Source organism: Ambystoma mexicanum, chromosome 13 (genome assembly GCF_040938575.1).
Source record: "Ambystoma mexicanum isolate Mex_15411 chromosome 13, UKY_AmexF1_1, whole genome shotgun sequence".
NCBI lineage: Eukaryota > Metazoa > Chordata > Amphibia > Caudata > Ambystomatidae > Ambystoma > Ambystoma mexicanum.
The window spans coordinates 228781120-228802917 of record NC_090938.1 but is presented as its reverse complement, the minus strand read 5'-3'; the positions used below and the strand labels follow the sequence as shown (position 1 = coordinate 228802917).

Below are 21798 nucleotides of genomic sequence, written 5' to 3'. Positions count from 1 at the left end.
AGAAATGCTTCTCCCTCCTGCGAGCGGCAAAGAGAATCTTACCGTTCTTATTGTTCGCCAATAAAACAATCACCATCATCACCCTCATCATGTCTAAAGTAGACTGCGCCAATAGCCTATACCTAGGCATGCCTGAACTACAACGCATTCAAAACGTGGCAGCAAGACTTCTTCTGAAACTACCCCGAAGAGAACACACCGCACCAGCGCTGAAAACACTACATTGGCTACCAATAAAACAACAAATAAAATTCAAAACAATGTGCATTACGCACAGGGCAGTACACAACAAAGGCGCTGAGTTCCTAAGAGACAAACTGCGCCTACATCAACCGACAAGAACACTCAGATCAAGCATGGACATCCGCCTGGAACCGAAGCCCTACAACAAAAGAAAACTTGGAGGATCCTCCTTCTCTCACCAAGCCCCGAAAACCTGGAACGACCTTCCAAAGTACATACGTGACACATGAAAACACCTATTATTCAGGAAATTATTCAAAACCTGGCTCTTTACGTCATAACTAGAAAGACTGGCCACAGGGGCACCGACATAACTAAAAACATCAATGAACGTAGAGCGAACCTGATACACATGATCAACCAATGGGAAAAGCTGAGGTAAATATCCCATGGCATACTAAAGGACCAAACGGGAGACAGTCGCAATACGACTAAAGACAGTGAACATAGCAAACTAAGACAGAAAGACTAGAACGAATCAACAAGAGGACCATGACCTTAACTATGACCTTCCCCAACAGCCCTAAGAACAAAACATAAAGAGGGAAAGCAAGCACTGCACACGGGCCCCAATGCAATGGGTGAGAAACAGAATGTTTCATCACTACACTCTGTCCACCGATACAAAGCAGGAAGCCCAATGCCCCACCACACAAAACTACAAGAAAACAACAGTCCCAAGGATGTTCACCCTACAAAATCAAAGAACCAGCCAGGACAGAAGGATACAAACGTCTGAATACACTCGCTCACCAAGACGGATCCACTAGGACAACACTTCAACACGACCCCGACCCTGAACCATTCACAGCCTTAACCGACCAGGGTCAAAAAAGATCACCTGAGAATAGATATCACCCACCCAGTCCCACACCTGAAGATTAGGTTCAGACGCACCCACCAATCCAAACCATACTCAATAGGATACAATTGGATCAGTGCAACACCACCAAATCGGGTCGGCCCACGAGGACCCAGAAACATCCAAACCCACAGGTATACAACTCTAACGGAATCATAAGTACCTGAACCAGAATACAGACCCCACTAACCCAACCCTCAATCTTCTGCATACTTAAACCCACACAAAACAACACAACCATCTCTCTCCCAGCAATCCGCACGCACTTTACCACACCGCATCAACAACACATAAACTTCATCCACAGCACTCGAGGCCTTCATCAGATCCGATACTAGCACCAAAGCCCAGCACTCGGTGTATACCGAGCTGAAGCTGCCAACAGCACACTCCCACTCTCCTTCTCCCCTCCTCCCGACTAACCCTACCCCACCCTTCCTGTTTACAGATCCGCCAGAGCGCCTGGGGACCAATTCCGTTGGTGACGGTGCGCTATATAAGTAGCACTAACATAACGTAACATAACATGCTGGTGTAGTCTTCAGAGCACACCTTTTATAAGAACGGTAAGAATTGTGGATCAAATACTTAATGCACATTTTCTCCTCTATTTTTCAAATGTATTTTAGGTGCAGAGAATAATTCTTATAAAACATTGTCATATATGAAGCACTTTGCAGTGCAGACTCTCATATAGCTGTTACTGTCCATTTATCAGACTATGCTTGAAAAGAGATTTGTATTTGGTCCCAAAATTGTTTTTTTTCTCTCTTTTTAGGGGTGCTTCACAACAATTGCCAAAGGCCTACAAAAGTACATCAATATCACGGGAGCTGTGGGTCTCGGGGTTCTTGGGATTGAGGTAACAGCAGTTACAACCATTTTCGACCGCTGGTCCTATTTTTGCCAGTGAAGCTGGCTGATCTTTCTTTTCATATGGCTACCTGCATGCTAGCCTTTCTGTCTCCCTGTGTGACTGCCTGTCTCTGTGCCAAGGGGCCTACCTGTCTGTTTCCTTCTGGCTTGTGTGTTTTTTTATCTGCCTTTGTACATGTATACCTGTATGCCTTACTTTCAGTGCTCAGGCCTATCATTTTAGCTGTGTGTTTGTGTGTGCCATTCTAAATGCATCTTGGTACAATATATGCATTACTTTTCATTTTTCTAACTCTTCCAAAGGGGAGGTTCCAAAGGGATGTTATGGTTCTCTGGTATAGTTATGTTATCAAAAAAACATTAGAGAAAAATGGGGCTCATTACAAGTTGGGCGGTGCAGAATTAAGGTGCCAGTATTAACGTATACCGGCACGTTTCCGCACCGGCCAACTACAAGTTCGCTGGTAAGGGGCCTGAATTACCTCCAGCTAACAGCTGGAGGTGTCAGGCACCTTATCGGCAAACATCACCGGTATTACCGGCACCAGTATTACCGGTGCCGGTAATACCGTCAAAATCCCCCTGGAGTGTGATGGGACTCCATGAATGGGGATTTCCCGCACTCTGAATCTGGCGGCAATACCGCCAGACCGAATGGCGGTAACAGTATTACCATTTGCTGGTATCCTGGCCGAATTACTGCCAGAACACCGGCAATCTCATAATGAGCCACTTGTGATTACAATACAAAACCCAAAAACCCGTGAAATGTGCCAGTTATAGTTCTGCCACTTAAAGTGAGCCCATGGCATGGTCTGCAGACATGGCAAATTTGGAGACGGCATTTGGTTTCATTTGGTTTCACTTGGGCACACTTGGGCACAGCGATCCCACCCACAGCCCCTTAGGAACGACTGACCCTACCCGACATGCCTGTACACTATTGCCCACAGCCATGCACACAGGCAGTGTGGCTGGTGCGTGGGCTTTATCTATTGGAAGCTTCAGGAAAACATTCACATAATTCTAGCCTTTTGATCCACAATTCTGCCCGAGCTCATGGAACTAAGGCCACATTTGTCAATTCTTCTTCTTGAAAGGGGGAACAGTCTGTCAAGCTGGTGCATGCCCCTTCTCTCTGGAGAGTCAGGGCTCGCTCAGAGGGCTGCTATAAATCCCAGCTCCAAGGTATTTGAGATCCCCATACCTGCTGACCCAAATCAGGGTATGCAGACCCAAAGCGGTTCTCATTATAATTTTGGTATTAATGGTAAAATATAACACTGCATATTTTACAATGAACTCTTGGAAACTGTCTATATTTGTCTGGAGGTTATTTAACAACTGCACAAAAGCATTACTGCATGCCATATTGACCATATAGTAGTACCACATATGGTAATACTGTAATTCCACAATGCAGATCACGGGGACCCCACAAAAGGGAATAATTAAAGGGTCCACATACGTCTTGTTTATCCAGACTCTTCCCATGCGGACTCGTCAAGCAGCGTGCTGTATTCAGTAACAGTAATTCTGTTTGGTGGTGTTACCATTAATGCCATCAAACTCATAATGAGGCCCTTAAAATGAGCATAGTCACCCTGCATAGGCCAATGACATTCCTCTGTTCATATTCAGATTGGGATCCCCAAATGCAATAGAGAAAATATAAAAAAATAATTATATCCCACGCTGTGGGATTTATAAAAGAAAATGCTGTATATATTTTCCCAAAACAAAAAAAAGAATGTCAATCTGATCCCTTAACCAGATATTAGAAAACCTGTTGGTGCCATGTGTTACTTCATCATGAGCAGTGCATAGAGGTGAGTGACTTATGGTTGCACTGCTAAATATCACTATCACATTTCTGTATTTGTTTGGTTTTGCATTGTAACCATAACCATAATACCTATACTGCTATTGATGTTTCATCAGTGAAAATATATATATATGCATTTATTGATTTTATTTATTAATATACAGGGGGAAGAAGGTTTTTTTTTATCACAAAAGAACGAACAATAGATACGAAATCAGATTTGACGAGAAGCAGTGAGCTTCTTAGAATGGGATGAGTTTGAGGGACATTCTGACCAGGTTGTGAAAGGGAGTAAATGGAATAGGCACCAGGGACAATAAATAAGTGGACATACATAGATTAAGGACAACCAACATTGGACATTTTTAAGTGCAGGTAGGCGGTACGGCCAGCTGTGCTCGGGATGTGACCATGATGGGTGAAGTGCTAGTGTGTAGGCAGAGGAAGTGCGGGACAGAGGCAGGTTAGAGGCGAGGGGAAACTGTTAGCTACTAGGCAAATCAGACACAGGTTAAGAGGGTAACTCAGAGGCGAGGGGGTAGGCTTTTAGTTTGGTTTTGAACAAATCCATGTGGACTGATTCTCGGATGCCCGGAGCAAGAGAATTCCATGCAAGTGGAGAAAGAAATGAGAAAGACCGGAAGCAAGAGGAAGCACAGGGAGGGCGAGGAGCCACAAGGGTAGTCAAGGAAGCAAAGCAGAGATTACGAGAAGGCATATAGAGTTGGATAGAGCAGGATAGATACAGTGGTACTTTACCATGGATAGATTTGTGAACCAGGAAAAGACATTTAAATCTGGCCCTGTTTTGCATCATCAGCCATCCAGCCTGGTGACGGTACAAGGAAGTAGAGAGTCCCGGTAGCCAAGTTAATGATCTTGTTGAGAGGACAGAGAGCATAATTGGGGAGCCCAAAGAGGATGCTGGCAGAGTAGTCCAGTTTAGAGAAGACAAGAGTGGTTAAGAGATGCTTGGCAGTGTTGAAAGGAAGTAGGTGCCTGATTTTCATAATGTTTAGGAGGTTGAGGCAAGTTGCTGTTCCAGTTTTGGAGATGAAAGTAGAGAAGGTGTGAGAAGGGTTATAGATGACACTGAGGTTTCTAGCTGAAGAAGAGCAGAGAGTGTGTCATGTGGGAACTGGATAGGCAGAGGAAGAGATGAGAGAGAGCTTTCGGCAGGGAAGAAGAGTACCTCTGTTTTGGTAGACTTTAACATCAGAAAGTGCAAATCCATCCAATATTTAATGGCATAGAGACAGTTTGAAATTTTGATAGAGAGATCAGAGGAGAGTTTAAGAAAAGAGTCGAATATTTTGGTGTTGCCCACAAAGAGTTGGTATGAGAATCTAAAGGAGGAGATTAGTGCTCCAAGAGCAGAAGTGTAGATGTATAGGTAAGTTGCTCAACTCATAGAAAGAGCACTTTTTGTGTGGCTTATAACTTTGCTCCCCTTGGACGAATAATCACCAGACTTTGGAAGAAAAGTATACGGCTCCCTCAGAATGAGTTTGTGAAGTTTGGTGCAGTTTTGTTAAGGAGTGGCAAGGTTATAGTGGGGTCCCAGAATGTGTGGAAATCCTCATAGATGCAATGGAAACATTATTTTGCTCATGCCTACAGCCCAAACCGTGGATGCTTGGCTCACGAAAAGTGTGCTTTTGTAGATTTGGTGTAAATCCATCCCGTAGTTTCTTGGGAAATGCCCAAAAAGTAGGTAAAAAGAAATAGTGATATCTGGGTCCGGGCTGCTGACTCATGTTCCATGGACACCTCTACACCAATCAGGGTCGGGCGTGATGTCTGCGGACATCGTACACACCGACTGAATAGATGGCAAAAAAGGTGAGCTGTGTCATATTTTTTTAAACAGTCACCATGTTGGATCCGCGGACAGCCGCTGGTGGTCTCGGCTCGCACAGTGAGGGAAAAATGTGGAAAACATATTTGGGTTCATTTGGTGGCAGAAACGGAGTCTGGAAAGGGTGGGAAGGGGGATAGAGTTGACATGGAGCTGTTTTTATAGGTGAATAAAAGGTGTGCAGTTGCCGCCGAGTCCGCAGTCATTGTAAGTGTCTGCAGTCCTCATTTGGATTGCAGGAGGTTCAGGCCGGGTCTTGTTATTTGAAGGTGTATTGTACATACTTGTTATATGGCTTAATTCTATTGTGGTGGATGTGGTCAGATTCTTGGGGGCATGGCCGTAGCAAAGGCCCCAAAGAATCTGGCCACTGGCAACACATAGTATAGTAATATGTGTACAGTAATTATAGGTACTGTAGAGGTGTAGACAGTATTTGTAATATGGTGGAATGATATAATTGATGTGTATATGGTATTTATGTTTGTACTACAATTGAGGATAGTGCTTATGGAATATGTATTTGTTTATTTGTGAAGATAACAAATAGGATAATACTTGGCATGGTTACTTAGTTGCATATGGTAATAAAGCTTGATTTTCTGGGGGGTTTTCTGTGAAAAGAACAGCACAATTACAAGCAGGATAGTTTAAAAGCTTTAAGTGCATACCATTTTACATATGTATTTACATTTCTGACCCTCATAAACAGTACATTCTATGTACTATGTTTGGTACAACATTGGTGTGTGCTACACTGTTGTTGTACTGACATGAAATCATCATTGGGTAATTGGGAAAAAAAAATCCATGGAGGATACAAAAAAAAGAGTATAAGTGGTACACAGTGTTAATAGTGAATACATCATAACAATAAACATTTTCAGTGAAATCCAAATAAGGAAAAAAGTCAACATTTTTAATAAAAGTATATGTGCGGGGTGGGGTGAGGGATAAAACATGGTTGGGGAATCTGGGGGGGCATTAGTAAAGCTGGGGAAACAGAGGGTTTGGAGGGACACCCAAATAAAAGAATTACAAATGTGTTTTTTTCGTTGTGTCACTAAAAATGTTGTTATTTATTGTGTCATTTTAAACACATTGATCCCTTGTAAGTGTGTAGTATGTTTGTTTGAAGTGTGCTGTAATTAAGGGAATGTTTACAGTACTAAGATACATACCTGTAGGCATATTCTAACTATATTGGACTTTAAAAGAAGCTTTGCAGTAAGTATAACTGTGATGGTATATTTGAATTGAATTGCAATGAAGGGTATTTTAGAAGTAGTTAGATACCTGTTGGCGTATTCAAACTGTTTTGGGTTTTAAAAGTGCTATTGTAGTATTATAGATGTAGTTAGATATCAGTTGGTGTATACTGTTTATTGTCCTATAGTTTAGTGAGTACATTTGGGGTGAAGGAATGTTAAGTAGGCATTTGTTTGTTTTGGTGGTAACTTTGGCGCATTGTAATTACAGTCATGGATGTCCGTGGACATCGAGGGATCAGCCAATCAGGTTTCCTGGGTTTTGTGTATAGGAAGAGAGGGTAGCAGGATTTTTGTTTGGTGAGTGCTCTGAAGATGGCTATGGCTATGTCTTTGAGGAAGTAGAGTGTATGGATTCTAGGGGATCTTGGTTCCATTGGCAGAAGGTTTATTCTGAGCACTGCGGATTGCCTGAAAATCTTTAATTAGATGAATTTCACGCTTCATGGTATGGAGTTTGAGAAATTAAGTGGGAGGTATTTCTCCAATTTTTTGAGAATATGGTGCATTTGAAGTATCATTGTAATTGACTGTGGAGGTAACAGTTTCGGCTATGGTACCGGAATTTCATTACAGTTTGCAATGAAGGATACATTTGGAAAGTTGATGGAACTGTTTCCACATTCGAACATTCTTTTTTCTCGGATAGCGAAGACAAATGTGGATGCGTTTGAATTTATTTTGTCCACAAAATGAGAAAGCAAGGCCAGTGTGAACAAAGTTGTGCGTGCATTCTTGCGGGATGTTGGCATGACATCTTTTCATAGTCAGAATATCAAATTTGATATTGTCAACATTCTTCGAAGAGATGGAGCGCATCTGACTGATGTGGGCAGTCAGATATTTCTTGAAAACCTTAAAAATGCATTAAAGCAGTTTCTGTGAACAAATAAAATATGAATTGAAGTATTTTTTTGTAGTTGAAGTAAATAAAAAAGGAAAAACAGAAAAAAAATTTGAATCACTTTTGGTGAAAGTTAGAAAAAAAATGAAGTTCAGTAGAACATTGTCAGTTGAGCAAATAAAACCAAATAATCAAAAACATATTTAAAAGCCAGAAAGAGAAAAAAAGGTTATTTTAAGAGGCACCCCGTTTGAATGAAAAACAATTAAAATTATTTTAATTCCCACACCCCACGCCTGGAATTTTCCAGGTGTCTGCAGACATTCCCACTGTCCATGGACTATGCAGGCTGCAGGGAGTCCAGTAATTATTTTTAAGTTCTATTTTTTAACTGTGAAAGGTGGCTCCTAAAGGAACATTTTTTTTGTATTTTGTGATTATTTTTTTATAGCTTTTTTTGTTTTTTCCAGGAGAGGTAAGGTATGGTGGGGAGGGGAGGAAAGGAAGGGGCACCAACCACAGAGACGGAGGGACAGATAAATAGGGGAAGATGTTGGTTGGGCCTTAAATTTACGGCAGGTGGCAGTGTTTCTCGAGCTCCTGGACCGCAGCATCGAGAGCACTATGAAACTGATCCCCCCTGCAGATTGGTGGGTTGCAGTACAAACATAGTACTGAGACCCTCAGAAGTAAGGGTCAACAGAGTTCTGTATGGCCTGCGAGGTGGCCACCGGGATCCTGTGTGCGGTGGCAGGAGTGGTCAAGGATGATGGGGTAGAGGCCTTTAGCCTGCTGCTTCCTGAGATAGGTTTTTAGCCTGAGGGAAAGCCTGTGGCCGGACAGGACAGTAAGGCTATAAAAATATTTCGAACAAGGGGGTCCTGACCTCAAATATTTAGGCTACAGTTGTTTGCTGTAGACACAATTCTCATACCTCTCCATGTACAGTACTTTGCATATAACAGATTATGTATCCTGGGAGGGAAGTGTACAAATTCAAGTTCTGGAAAGACTGGAAAACCAGTTTGTAGACCTTTATTACTTTAGGTCACATATAACAATGAAATTCTAGTACTTCCATTGTTTAGTAATCTTACAAATGAATAGAGAATACAAATAAACAAAGAAACATAGTCATTAGCTTGCTCAATTGTATAAAGCGAGAGCTCAAGTGTTTGGACAAAAAGAGAAAATCATTCAAAAACAACTTTTTGTACTTGTAGGCGAACAGAAATCAAGAGATAGACTGTTAGCATTCTGCCTATATTTTGAGAAAAAAACACATTGGTAGGAATAAAGGTGTAGTTTGTTAACTTCACAATGTTACCCTTTATTCTCTTATTTTATCTGTGTTTTTGGTGTAACAAAATGTTCATTCATATTTATCTCCACATATATATAACCAATACTTTGTACAAGGCAATCTATTACTTCATAGAACCTAACATTTTTTGGTCTGCTGAGAAGCAACACAAATGCAGACAGTGCTTTGTACAAGTCAGTTTTTTGCTTCACGACACCTAAAAATAGGAGCTGCTAGGAGGCTTCCTGAGATAGGAACAGCCTTTCTCAGAGCGCCCAAGTGGTTTGATCTGGTGTGGCGGTGCAAGGGGGTGGTCCTGTAGGAGTACAGCCCAGGTTTTCCACAATTGAGTTTGACCCCGCACTCAGTGCATCTCACATTGGTGCCTGTGGTACCCCAACAGCGGTAAAAACTGCCACACCCATGACTCCCTTCGGGCGCTGGAGGAAGGCACTTCCTCTACCTCATCTTGCTCTTCCTCTTCAACATCATCTGCATCTCTGTGCCTGTTCCCCTGTCCAGGACCTCCAGATGGTTGTTGTGGTGGTGGAGGCTGGGATGGCCATGACAGATGCCATTGGATTTGATCTTCTGAAAAGCTTGTCTTTTTGAAATGCTTTCTCCTGGTCTGCGATATTGAGAATGAGGAAAAGTAATGGGTGGGACCCTTCAGGGAAACCGTCAGCGGACCGTGCAACTGTCCAGCAGATTACCAAGTCAAAAATAGGCCTTCGAAAATTGTAAAAAGTTGTACAATTCTCCTGACAAAGGATGTCAGTTGGGGGAAACATGGAGCAAGCATTGCCAAGAACCAAGAGACATTGTAAGAAATGTTGACAGAAAGAGCTCAGACAAACCCTCATACATGGGATATCAGTATGGAGGAAATTGGTGCAAGTACTAACTGAAATCAACAAGGTATGCCACTGAGGAAGTACAATTGTGTGATACTTAAGAGAAATAAGGTTGCAGAGAGACCTGATAAGAGCATCGGGAAGTGAACCTTTTTGGAAAGAGATACCTGGCAGGAGAGTAAACCAGGGGATCTGTGTCAGACAAAAGTGGGATATTCCTGACAAGAGAGTAAAACACTATATCAAGAGTTTTCAGTTGAACCTTTACGGAAAGAGATACCTGGCAGGAAAGTATACAGGGGGATCTCTGTTGGACAAAAGGGGGATATTCCGGGACGGTGAGTAAACCGGGATATCAAGAGGTTTTCAGTGGAGAGGTTTCTTGGCAGGCATGTGTACCAGGAAACCCACGTTGAACTGGTGTGTTTAAGAGAAGTTTTGTTGTATTAAGTTGTTGTTTCAGCTGAACATTTTGCAAACCAGAGAAGTTGAAAAGTCTTGCCTTTTGCCATATTCTAATCACGATTGGAGAAAATACATTTGTTTAACCATCCTGAAAGACTTTCCTTTGCTACATTCCAACCAGCATTGTGCAATAGACGGTTTATAGTGATAATGTTGAAAAGAAAATGTCGAACTAGAAAAATGTCGAAAAAAAATGTCGAAAAATCAGAATATTGAAAAGATATACATATAACTAAAAGAGTTAATTTTTCGAAAAATAAATGTAGAACAAAAAAGGTGATTAACAATTTCAATAACCGGATACAAAGAAACAACAAGAGTATCATTTACTAGGGGGGATTCCCCCGCAACTCCCCTCACCCGACTCCCTGCGGCCACCCGCTAGCCCCCCCAACCACCCTCTCACCCCTCATACACAACACAAGAGGGTAAAAAAGGGTTAAACTCATAGGTGACAACCACGAGTAAAGAACCGTGTATAGGTACCAAGAAACCAATAACGGTTGTGGAAAACCGTCATTACCTGACAGAACATCACTTGAGAACGTACTGCAGGAAATCGATTGGAGTCGCTTCAGACTAAAACAGGTAATATTGTTATAACGAACATGTAACTAGACATTAAGGTATCATACAACATACAATTATGTGACAGGAAGGATAAAACAGTTAATTTTCTCGTTTATTTTAGAATAAAAAATGGAGAACAAAGTGGAGTTCATCACCACACAAAAAGGAGGAAAGCAGTTGGTTTTAAATGGTTACATTTTCTATAAGGAAACCCAAAAAAAAGAACGCATTTACTGGAAATGCACAGATTATGCCAAAACTAAATTCAGCGCACGAGCGATTACAGAGGGCTCAGATATAAAAAGTAAAAATGAACACAACCATCTACCAGATCAGACCAATATTATTATCAGAAGAACATTATCCGAACTTAAAAGAAAAAAGCCGTGGAATGTCACGGTGAAGCTAATGGATCAGTGCTTGCAGGTGTTTGTGACAAATTACCCACACATATAACAGCTCAGTTACCAGCTGAAAAATTAATGCAGCGTACGATAAACCATTCTAAACAACAGAAAGAGAATCTGCCACCAGCACCAATGTTATTTAGTGATATGACAATCCCGGATGTTTTTAAATTAACCGCCAAAGGAGAAAGTTTTCACCATGCCACACTGGAATTGAACAATGAAAAAATATTGATATTCTCTACTGCTGCCAACTTTCAACATCTCACTCGGAGTCAAAATTGGCAAAGTGACGCAACGTTTAAAGTGTGCCCACAACCTTTTCACCAGTTTTTCACCGTGCATGGGACAATTAATGACAAAATCATACCACTTGTATATATTTTGATGCCAAAAAAAAGGGAGGACACATATCGTGTTCAACAAAATTAAAGAGACTGCACCTGATTCTCATCCAACTACAATAATCATGGACTATGAAACGGCTCAAATTAAGGGATTTTCATCAGTGTACAAAGGGACAAGGGTTCAGGGGTGTTTTTTTCATTTTACACAAAGTATATGGCGAAAGTTACAAAAATTAGGATTAAGCACTAAATATACAGAGGGCAGTTGTTACCAATATAACATAAAAAAACTTTTTGCATTGGCTTTTGTACAGGAAACTTATGTTGTTGATTTTTACGAACATTTGATTGAAACTGAATACTACAAGAATCATGAGGAGGAAAATACTGATTTATTAGACTATTTTGAGAACACATGGATAGGACAATTGACTCGAAATGGAACAAGACGCAGGCCAAAATACCCGGTACCGTTGTGGAATTGTTACCAAGCTACATTAGAAAGTACACCACGCACCAATAACACATTAGAGGGATGGCATAGCAGATTAAGTAAAAATTTCAACATCAACAACCCTAATTTATGGCATTATTTGAAGGACTTGCAAATTGAAGAACAACACCAAGAATTTAGGATTTCGCAAACCAAGAACCAAAAAGAAAAAAATACAGGGATTACGAAAGTAAACTGGTACAACTAATACGAGATTTTGACGCACAGAATAAAGAAAACTTCTTGAATTCGGTTGCATTTAACTTAAAATGTTAAGCAAACTTACGTTTCATGGACATCTACAATCCAGTGTGGCATAGGTGAAGTAAATCCGAAAACACCAACCTGCAGCTCCATAAAACCAAGTCTGCAACGGCAATCCATGTAAATATGCCAAGAAAAAAACCAAGAAAAATCCAAACCAAGCACGGAAGAAAAAATCCACAATCCTGGATGAGAAACTCCATAAATCCAAGTCTGTAACGGCAATCCATGTAAATATGCCAAGAAAAAACCCAAGTAAAATCCAAATCCAGCAGGGAAAAAAAAGTGCAACTCCAAAAAGAACCCATATGAAAAAAATCCACAATCCTTGATGCTCCAGAAGAAAAGGGATTAAAAATCCACAAAAACCACTTAATACAATGGAAAAAACATGATTTCTCCAAAAAAAACCACGAAAAAATAAGAAAATCCATAAAATCCACGACCGGAGTAACGGAGACGCGAACGCTGGAGAACCGTTTGGAAAATGAGCTTTAAAAATGGCGCTTACGCATACGTAGGCAGACTAACGTACATACGAAAACATAAACAAGCTTTAAATATATAGTTAAATGCATGTTTGTAATGCTCTAACACCATCTAACGGATAATAAGTATATTACATGTTGAACTTGATGTTATATATTTACAAATACATTTACAGTTAAATAAAGTAAGTATTAATTCATATAATTAATAAAAGTTATTATAAAACAGAATAAACAATATAATAATAAAATAAAAGCACATATTTGTTAAATAAAAATTGCATGAATTGTATTATTATTATTCTATTTGTGTTACTTACCTTAAATAATGCTTTGATTAATGTTTTCGAAAAAAATACAGAAAAAATTCGACATTTATGATTTTCGACATTTTCACTTTCGACATTATTGCATTCGAAATTATTACTGACCACCGCAATAGACATCTTCTTTTGCAATTGTGAAAGATTGGGGAGAGACTTCCTCTTTGTTATATTCCAACCCAGGTTGTGGAAGGAACATTTGTTTTGCCATCCTGAGGAGAGTATTTGGTAAAATAGACATGTGTAAGAGACTGGTCTTGACACAAAACATTTTGGACACTTTTCCTGAAAAATCCAGTGGAAGGGAACCACCCACCTACATGGACGGAATTATTGTTTGGTTGAAAATATATGTTTAAGTTTGTTCACATTTTTATGGAATTGAAGTTTGAAAGCTTTATCTTGCACCTTTTGATTGTGTATGTTAGTGTGAGGGTCAGAGTTAGTTTGGACACAAGGACAGCCTATTTTACTTTTATTTTCATAGGAAGGGACATTTGCTATAGGTTAGGGGAGGATAGGCCTTTTAACCAAACCCCTTTCTATTAATAATATGACTAACGTCGAGAATATTACCACTTTGGAACTTACGTTTCACGTTAATTACATATGCAGAGGAAGACATTTTGAAAAAGTTGGAAATGCCAGTGTTATGGTCCAAATGAGTCATTTTTAAATCATACTACAGCACTATGTCACAAGGCTCATTTTCACCAGAGTACGGGTGTACCTAATTTCCAAAGTGAGTGCTGTAAAGTAAAGGTGTTGAATGCATTAAGGTAAAATTTGCATTGTGATGAGTTTGCTTAGACCAAGTGTTTGTAGTAATCTTAACCTTGATATTGCCTACACTTGTAGATTTTACTTTTTTGTTGTTTTGGAATATATTTGCCCTTTAAATGTAGTACACATTATGCATTAAACATATATTTTCCCTGATGTCCTCTATTAAATACTTGTTTAAATATTTTATTAGAATAATTAAGCATTACATTGCAGAAAACATAAAATGTATATAATAATTAAAATATAAAACCTGCAGAAAAAAAGCAATTGAGGGAAGGAGAGGAAGACATTATAAAGGGAATGATTACTGGGGATCAATAAGAAATCATAGCAGAGTAAAATAAAGTACAATAGAAACCAAAGGAAATGAAGAAGGGTAAGGGAGAATATAATGCTAAAATGTGCAATGTTATGATTTCAATTAAACTATGTTAGATACAAGGAATTCAAAATAGACCTGTACACCAGAAATGTAACTTAGAAGACTGTACAACTTGCATAAAATATCAATAGCATTCAACAATATATATCATATATATATATATTTGTGTTAGTAAATTCTCCAAATAGAGCTCCAGTAAGATACATCCTTACATGTAAGTACTAGAGACAAATAAATTCACTACAATTTAAAAGTGCAAATATTTAAACAATAAACATTCTTAGATAATAGTTAATCAAACTAGAGTATTTATTATGGTACAAATAACATGTGTGAAATCGGTAAACATATCTTTTTGATAAATATTTAATGAATAGTTCACCGAAATTAATATCCTGCTCATGTGGTCTCAAAAATGTCCAATACTGCATTGAGTCTCTCCTGGTAAAATGAATCTAAGCACTCCAGAAATGGATAGAAAATAAATTTGCTATAACGTTTTTTGTAGTAATAGACTATTTACTTAACTGCAGCAGAGAGAAAACTACATTGAATAACTTATCCTGTGCCTGACAAAAGTGATCTTTAAGAGCTTGTGCTTTAGTTAAAACAGTCTCTCATGAAATTACATCATTTAGAGGAACAATCTTAGTAATAAACTTCCTTAACTCAGTTGAAAACCTATGAATAAGCAGCAATACAAACTCATTAGACATCAAAACCATTTTATTATTATGGATCTTGTACATTTTAGAAGCAAAACGCCCAAGACGAATTTGCTGCCCTTCTTAGTTTAGGTGTAACAAGAACGGAAATATTATTATTCTCACAAAAGGAAAAAATCCATTGGTTAAGTAGAAAGTAGTGTGAAAACTCATCTGAAGGAAAATGACATTCATATCTCAGCATATAACAGGATATAAATGAATTCTGAGAATACACATCTTCAATATTTAATCAAAATATAAGATGTAATCCCAGTTTCCCACCATATGGACCATCCATTCGTTTTACTATTATGATTAGCCTAAGGAGGCATCAGTCAATTATATATAGTGTCTAAATCTAAGAAAGCCAGTTTAGGGACATTAAAAACAAGAAACTTTCAGATTAGAAAAAAAAGTACTAGATAATACATCACTATCCAAACTATATTAAACCTATCCTAAACCTATTCAAACTTGATTATTCCAACGCACTATACGCAGGAGCTAATAACCAAGTTTTAAATAAACTACAAACCCTACAAAACAATGTGCTGAGAACAGCTCTCAGTATTCCCAGGAATGCACACATTTCTGAATTAAGACGGAGGCACAAATGGCTCTCAATCCGAGACAGAATATTCTTCATACTTGTCCCCACTACCTATAAATGCCTCAATAATGCTGCTCCCCATATCTTAAAGAGAAAATTACCAGGAGAACTTCCTCCAGACCTACCAGATCAGTCAACTCCTGCTGCATTATCACTCCTCGCCACAACCTAAAAAGAGCTGGGGGCTCTAGCTTCCCGGTTCAAGCAAACTTAGCATGGAATGCCCTCCCACTTAACTTAAGAAATGACCAAACCTTCCACTGCTTCAGACTGAACACCAAAAAGTGGCTCCTCACCAATGACATCACTCCGTCGCTTGACAATTGATCCTCCTCGGACCTTTACTGCCATGCTACCTCGAGCGCTCATTGCATTACTGTCTGATTGTAAAATATTGTCCTACTGCTGCACTGTTCGCATTCTTTTACCTGATTGTGTATCATTTACATTGTTTCATTCTTTTACCTGATTGTGTATCATTTTATGTATGCCTCTAAATTGTCTGTGTATATGTAACTTAAACTGTCTTGCTATGCGCCCCATTATCTCAGGACCAGTGCACTTTATAAATAAATAAACAAACAAACTAAGCCGAGAGGGCTAACATACTAAATATTTTTTCAATAAGACTGGTTATAAAGGAATTTCTAAATACTGGTGGCATAATACCACTTGCTTGATCAGAAATACTATGAGTCATACTTCTTCTTTTGTTTAATGTGATAATCTCAAAAGCTATTATAGGAGGTTTATCGTTACAGATAATGGCAGATAATATTCTGTCAACTTGCCTAAATAACAACGAAGGAATTATCCAAGGTAAAAGACTAATGGTATATGTTATGTTATTTAGTTCTTATAATGCGCAACATGCCCGTAGGCCTCAGTATGCAAGATGTTATGTTTTGGGATAGTTGTTGTTTTAGAGGCTTTAAATCTTATTCATCTGTTAAGGAATAGTTTAATTTATTTTGAAATAGTATTCTTTAGCTTGTCTGAAATTGTTTAGCAGTTAGAGAGACCATATAAGGAATTAATTTGCAAAGAGAACTTTTAAATAGTGAATATGATTGTTTCACCGCAGTGGAGGCCTACATTCCAAATCATACTTGGGGTACTATTGACATTAGGAGTGAAAAAACTCAGTTTTGGAATTGTTTAAAAAGTAGTCAGAGAAAATTGATCAACATTGAAAATTATGCCTGGCACTGATTTCATTGGATTATATATTGTCAGCAAAGGATGAAATGTCTCCTTATCACCAATTTTAAAACCTTGTATATTCTTGTTTGACCTAAAGAAACATGAAAACTGTTCTAGAGGTAATACAAAAATAAAAGAGGAGATAAAGCATAACCCTGTCTAGTACCTCTAGCTAGTCTAAAAAGGAGGATGTATACTCATTCACAAAAAGCCACTGGTGGTTCAGAATTTAGAATGTCACTAATATTGCAATACTAGCCTTCAAAATTGAAAGCCTTCAAAGTCTGGATCATGAAGTTGCACAACAAATAATCAAATGCATTTGTGTCATCCAAAGACATAAAGCCCTGAAGCTTAGTACTAGATGAAGAACTGGAAATGATGTAACATAATAATTTGGGATTAGAGGAAGGTAAGTAGGAAAAACAAAGAGGATAGGTATTAAGCGTAAAACCTCTTCAGTTACCCCATCTGATAAAATCCTTGAGAATTTTTTTACGAAACAGATAATAAAAGATATTGGTTTGTAATTAGAGAAAAGAGTGGGATCTTTATTTTGCTTGGGAATAACTGCTATTAAGGCATCTATAATGGATTGTTCCACTAGAAGTCAAAACACTATTAAACAATTAATGTAAACACTAAATGAGTTACATTTTGAATAAGTTTTCCAAATGGAATATTGCTACTGTTAAATAAAAGTATCACACTTCATTGTTTCATAAAATATTAAGAATAGCCACATTTAGGTCAAGGTGACTGTTCCATGCCTTCTGGGAATTTAGTGTCCAAACAGCGTAAAAGCGATTCTGAATCAGCTAGAAAATATTCATTCATTGGGAACTTTTATTCTGATAGTGGCTGGATCATTGAATCAGCATTTAGGTAGTTGCCACTTAATCCTGCTCTTAATCCAATAAGTGGTTTACCTATGAAAATCTATAAGTGATTTTCTAATGTGTTTTAGATGAATATGTCTCCTTTTTTAAATTATTTGGAAAGGTTTGGTATGGCATTTATCTGTTGATCTGTTGACACACGATTATGTGAGCTTCAAAAAGGACAGTCCAGCCCAAACTGCTTGATCACATCCCTTTGTCATGAGGCCACACACATCCCCAGACATGTTTCGGCCTCGTTGGGCCTCATCAGTGAGGTGTATCTTGGGTCTCTAGGATCCGCAGGCGCAGGATCCCGCAGAGCTTCAATGCCTCTGTTGTGGTTATTCACTTAAATTTCAATTTCAGTCACTTGCATGGAAAAACTGGAAAAATCTGCCTTTAAATTTCAGAATGGATATATTCTGCCAGCCACTTATTGCCATGGGTTTGTTTTGCATCTTTATGAGAGACCAAGAGAGATGATTTCTAAGCACAGTAGTAAACATTGAAGTAAAATGATGATATCTTAAAAGAATAGCAACACCGTGAAAGGTTATTTAACAATGAGCCAACAGAAAAAAAAGCTTTTCACTGCGATAATATAATGGTCAGGTTGTACAGGAGTACAGTATGTACAGAAACATGCCTAAATAGGTTTTATGCTATAAAAAGAATACCAGCCAAATATGAGTCTGAACATTTAAATGTATTCCTCCAACATGTTGTTCTCCACAACCATCAATCTGAATTCCGAGCATCCAGAGGCATGGAAACTGCTCTTCTGAACACCTGTGAAGAACTGCTCACATCCCTGGACTCCAACTCTCCAGGTGTCCTCATCCTACTCAATCTCTCCTCTGCCTTTGACACAGTCAACCACTCCATCTTCATACAAAGGCTCCATGATAACCTTGCTATCTCAGAACTGGCACTGGACTGGCTAACCTCCTTCCTAATGGACCGCTTGTCCCAAGTCATCCTGGGAACCTTCTCCTCTCCTACTTCCTTCTCTACCTGTGCTGTCCCCCAGGGTTCCATTCTCTCCCATTGGCTCTTTCAAATTTACCTTGCTCAACAGGCACTCCTCTCCTCCTTCTGCCCGAACTTCCAGAGCTATACAGATGACACACAACTCTTTTTCAAACTTCCTGCTGACCCTCTTGCACCTTCCATTGTCCTTGTGCACTTCCAAAAATCTCTGCCTCAATTCCAGTGGAATTGAGAACCTTCCCATTGGGACCCCTGCTCCCTCCTTCTTCCCTTCACTCTGGCCTTCCTCAATGGGTTCTCCACCTGCTCGTTCTTCTGAAGCCAGAAACCTTGGAGTCATATTCGACTCCTCTCTCTCCTTCCATCCTCACATTCAGGAAATTGCCAAGAAGTCCCACTTTCAGCTCTTCCTTCTCAAACAAATTCTCCCTTTTCTCACTTCCCCCCAGAAGCTCAATGTTAGCTGAGCCCTGGTGCTCTCTACGCTTGACTATTGCAATTGCTTCCCCCTGAATCTACCTTTTTCCACTCTGCGACCCCTCCATTTAATTCAGACTAGGGCAGCAAGACTTATCCTTGGCCTTAAGCCCAGACACCGCATCTCTCCTGCCTTAAAAAGTCTTCACTGGCTCCCGGTCGCTGCACATATTACATTCAAATCCCTCTGCATCATCCATAAGGTTGTTGGGGCTGGAGACCACACTATCTTCAACTCTCTCTTACTAAATACTCCCCCTCTAGACCTCTACATTCCTCCGGCACCAACTCTTTGTGTGTAAAGCATTTTGCTAAACAGAGGACAGGAGGTCCTCATTTGGTTCCCTCTGATGGAACAGCCTCGCCCTCCCTCTGCGTCTTGAGCAGGAAATTCCATAAGCTCCTCAAGACTTTCCTCTTTACCTCCTCCTTCCCTTCTTCTCTCCTCTGCTAATCTCACAGTGGTTGTGATTGGTGTCCTGGGCCCTAATGCATCCCCAGGGCACCTGACCTCCCACACCCAATCGCCCCAGCTTCTGTCTTCCTTCAGCAATTGCCTCGGCACACCCTCCACCCTGGAGGCTCGCACTTTCACTGAACGCAGCTCCAGGCCGTGTAGCACTTACCATACCTCGCACTTTATCTGTGCCTCCCCCACAATCACGGACTCTCCAGCACCTACCCCCACTGCCCTCTTCCGTGCTGCACTTGCATGTTCTGAATACTCACAATGCTTAGTAGGTTTGTACTTTTCTTTTTTCCCTCCACTTTATTTAATGTTTTTGTAATGCGTTTCATTCCCGTGTTCCCTCCCTTTGCCCTGTGGGCGCTTTGAAACAGAATGTACTTACTGCAAAAGTGCCTAACAAGTGAACAATAAACAAATAAATAAAACGTCAGTTCACCACCCGTGCTACACGACCAGCAAGTTGAACCCCATTATGCTGCATCTTCCCCCAACAGCGCAAACTTTAGGTGAACCCTGTTTGTATATTGCACTTTGGTGAAAAGAGTTCACACTGTGACCGCAGCTGTCATTTCGTCAGGCCCACTGACATCAAATAAATGTTATTGCACTAGGAGGACATGAAGCAAACCTTTATAGAAAAGGCTGCTACTACACTTTGATGAAAATATGGCAGGCAGAGCTTGGTCAAGAAGCTCAGTATTACAGTAACCCCCTCAGAGAGTAAGGAGAGGAGCCGGTCACCACATATATCAACCAACACCTCAAAAGCCCGTCAGAGCTTAGTTGGTCAATGATTTCTGACAGCGGGATCGGTGCTCTAATCAAGTGCTGCCATTTTCTTCTACACGCTTAAGCACACCACTTAAGTACTCTTTGTGTGTGTATGTGCCTGCGCATGCATTTCCATACTTGTGAGGATTGGACCCTTAACACTGAGCATAAACTTGATGCAGACGGATACTTTGGGTCTATGTTTATAGGTTAAATACGTGTTAATATATATCCCCAAAATCAATGTTTTGTATGTTATGTTAAGAAGAGTTTCAAATGTACCCATCAACACCACAGTGGTCTTTCAGAGCTGGGATTTGTCTGGATATTGAACTCTTGTGCCCCGCCCAGACCTTGGTCTGCTCAGGAAAGGAACAGATAAAAGGTGAGAGAGTGGAAAAGGTGGCAAACAGAATAGTTAACAGACACAACCACAATTTGGAACATACAAACGGTTTGAGGGGGAGGGTATGTGACAGTTGGGGTGCATATGTAGTCATTGGCTGTGGATCAGATGCAATTCTGATCGTAAACAGGAAAATAGCAATTTTCATGATAACGATCAATGTGGTACTAAAATTAATCGGAGCATGTGTGCTGGACCCACGATATGCTCAGGAGTACCATGGAAACATGGTGGTTTGAGAGCAGGTTCACTAATAGAGTATTTGCACATGGAGATCGTTATTGACCTTGTCTCAGCAAATCAAAATGTTTAGAGTGCAGTCAATAACAGCTGATATCGACTGCATTCTGAACATTCTGTCTTCAAAAGCAGACAGGGAAACAACAATGAAATTCCCAGGCAAGATTTCTTTCAAAAAGACACTTTCTCTCTCTGGGAGGACCTTTTTTTGTTGCAAAATGCTATTTGTCACAAAAAAGAGAAAGCTAAAACATGGGAAAATTATTTCACTTTCTCATAGAGAAACCATTTACTTTTACATGGCACCTAATGTATGCTCATGTTAAACCTGTTTCAGTTCAAACAACTTTACAATTAAATTGCTTGACTTTTGAAGCATACCTTATTTAGATGCTATAAAATAAAAGAATGTTTTTTTGCTAATTCAGTTTCCCTATCCTACTTAACTCAATATTAAGAAAAAAATGTTCTCCACCACCACGACACAATAGCATGTGTTGCTCCTACCGCTATGTGCTATTAGCCTTAAGGACTGCATGAGGGGGTCGTTATTGCTTGCCGTTAATGACCCTTTCCCAAAATATAT

General features: G+C 39.7%; 1 protein-coding gene across 1 annotated transcript in view; it reads left to right on the top strand.

Moving 5' to 3' along the window:
• Nucleotides 1–21798, top strand: part of LOC138520122 (tetraspanin-18-like) — a 473481-nt gene that overhangs the window by 403984 nt on the left and 47699 nt on the right. The window contains exon 7 of the mRNA XM_069632620.1: nucleotides 1884–1967. Within this exon, the coding sequence (XP_069488721.1) occupies nucleotides 1884–1967 (84 nt within the window). The remainder of the gene's footprint in view (nucleotides 1–1883; nucleotides 1968–21798) is intronic.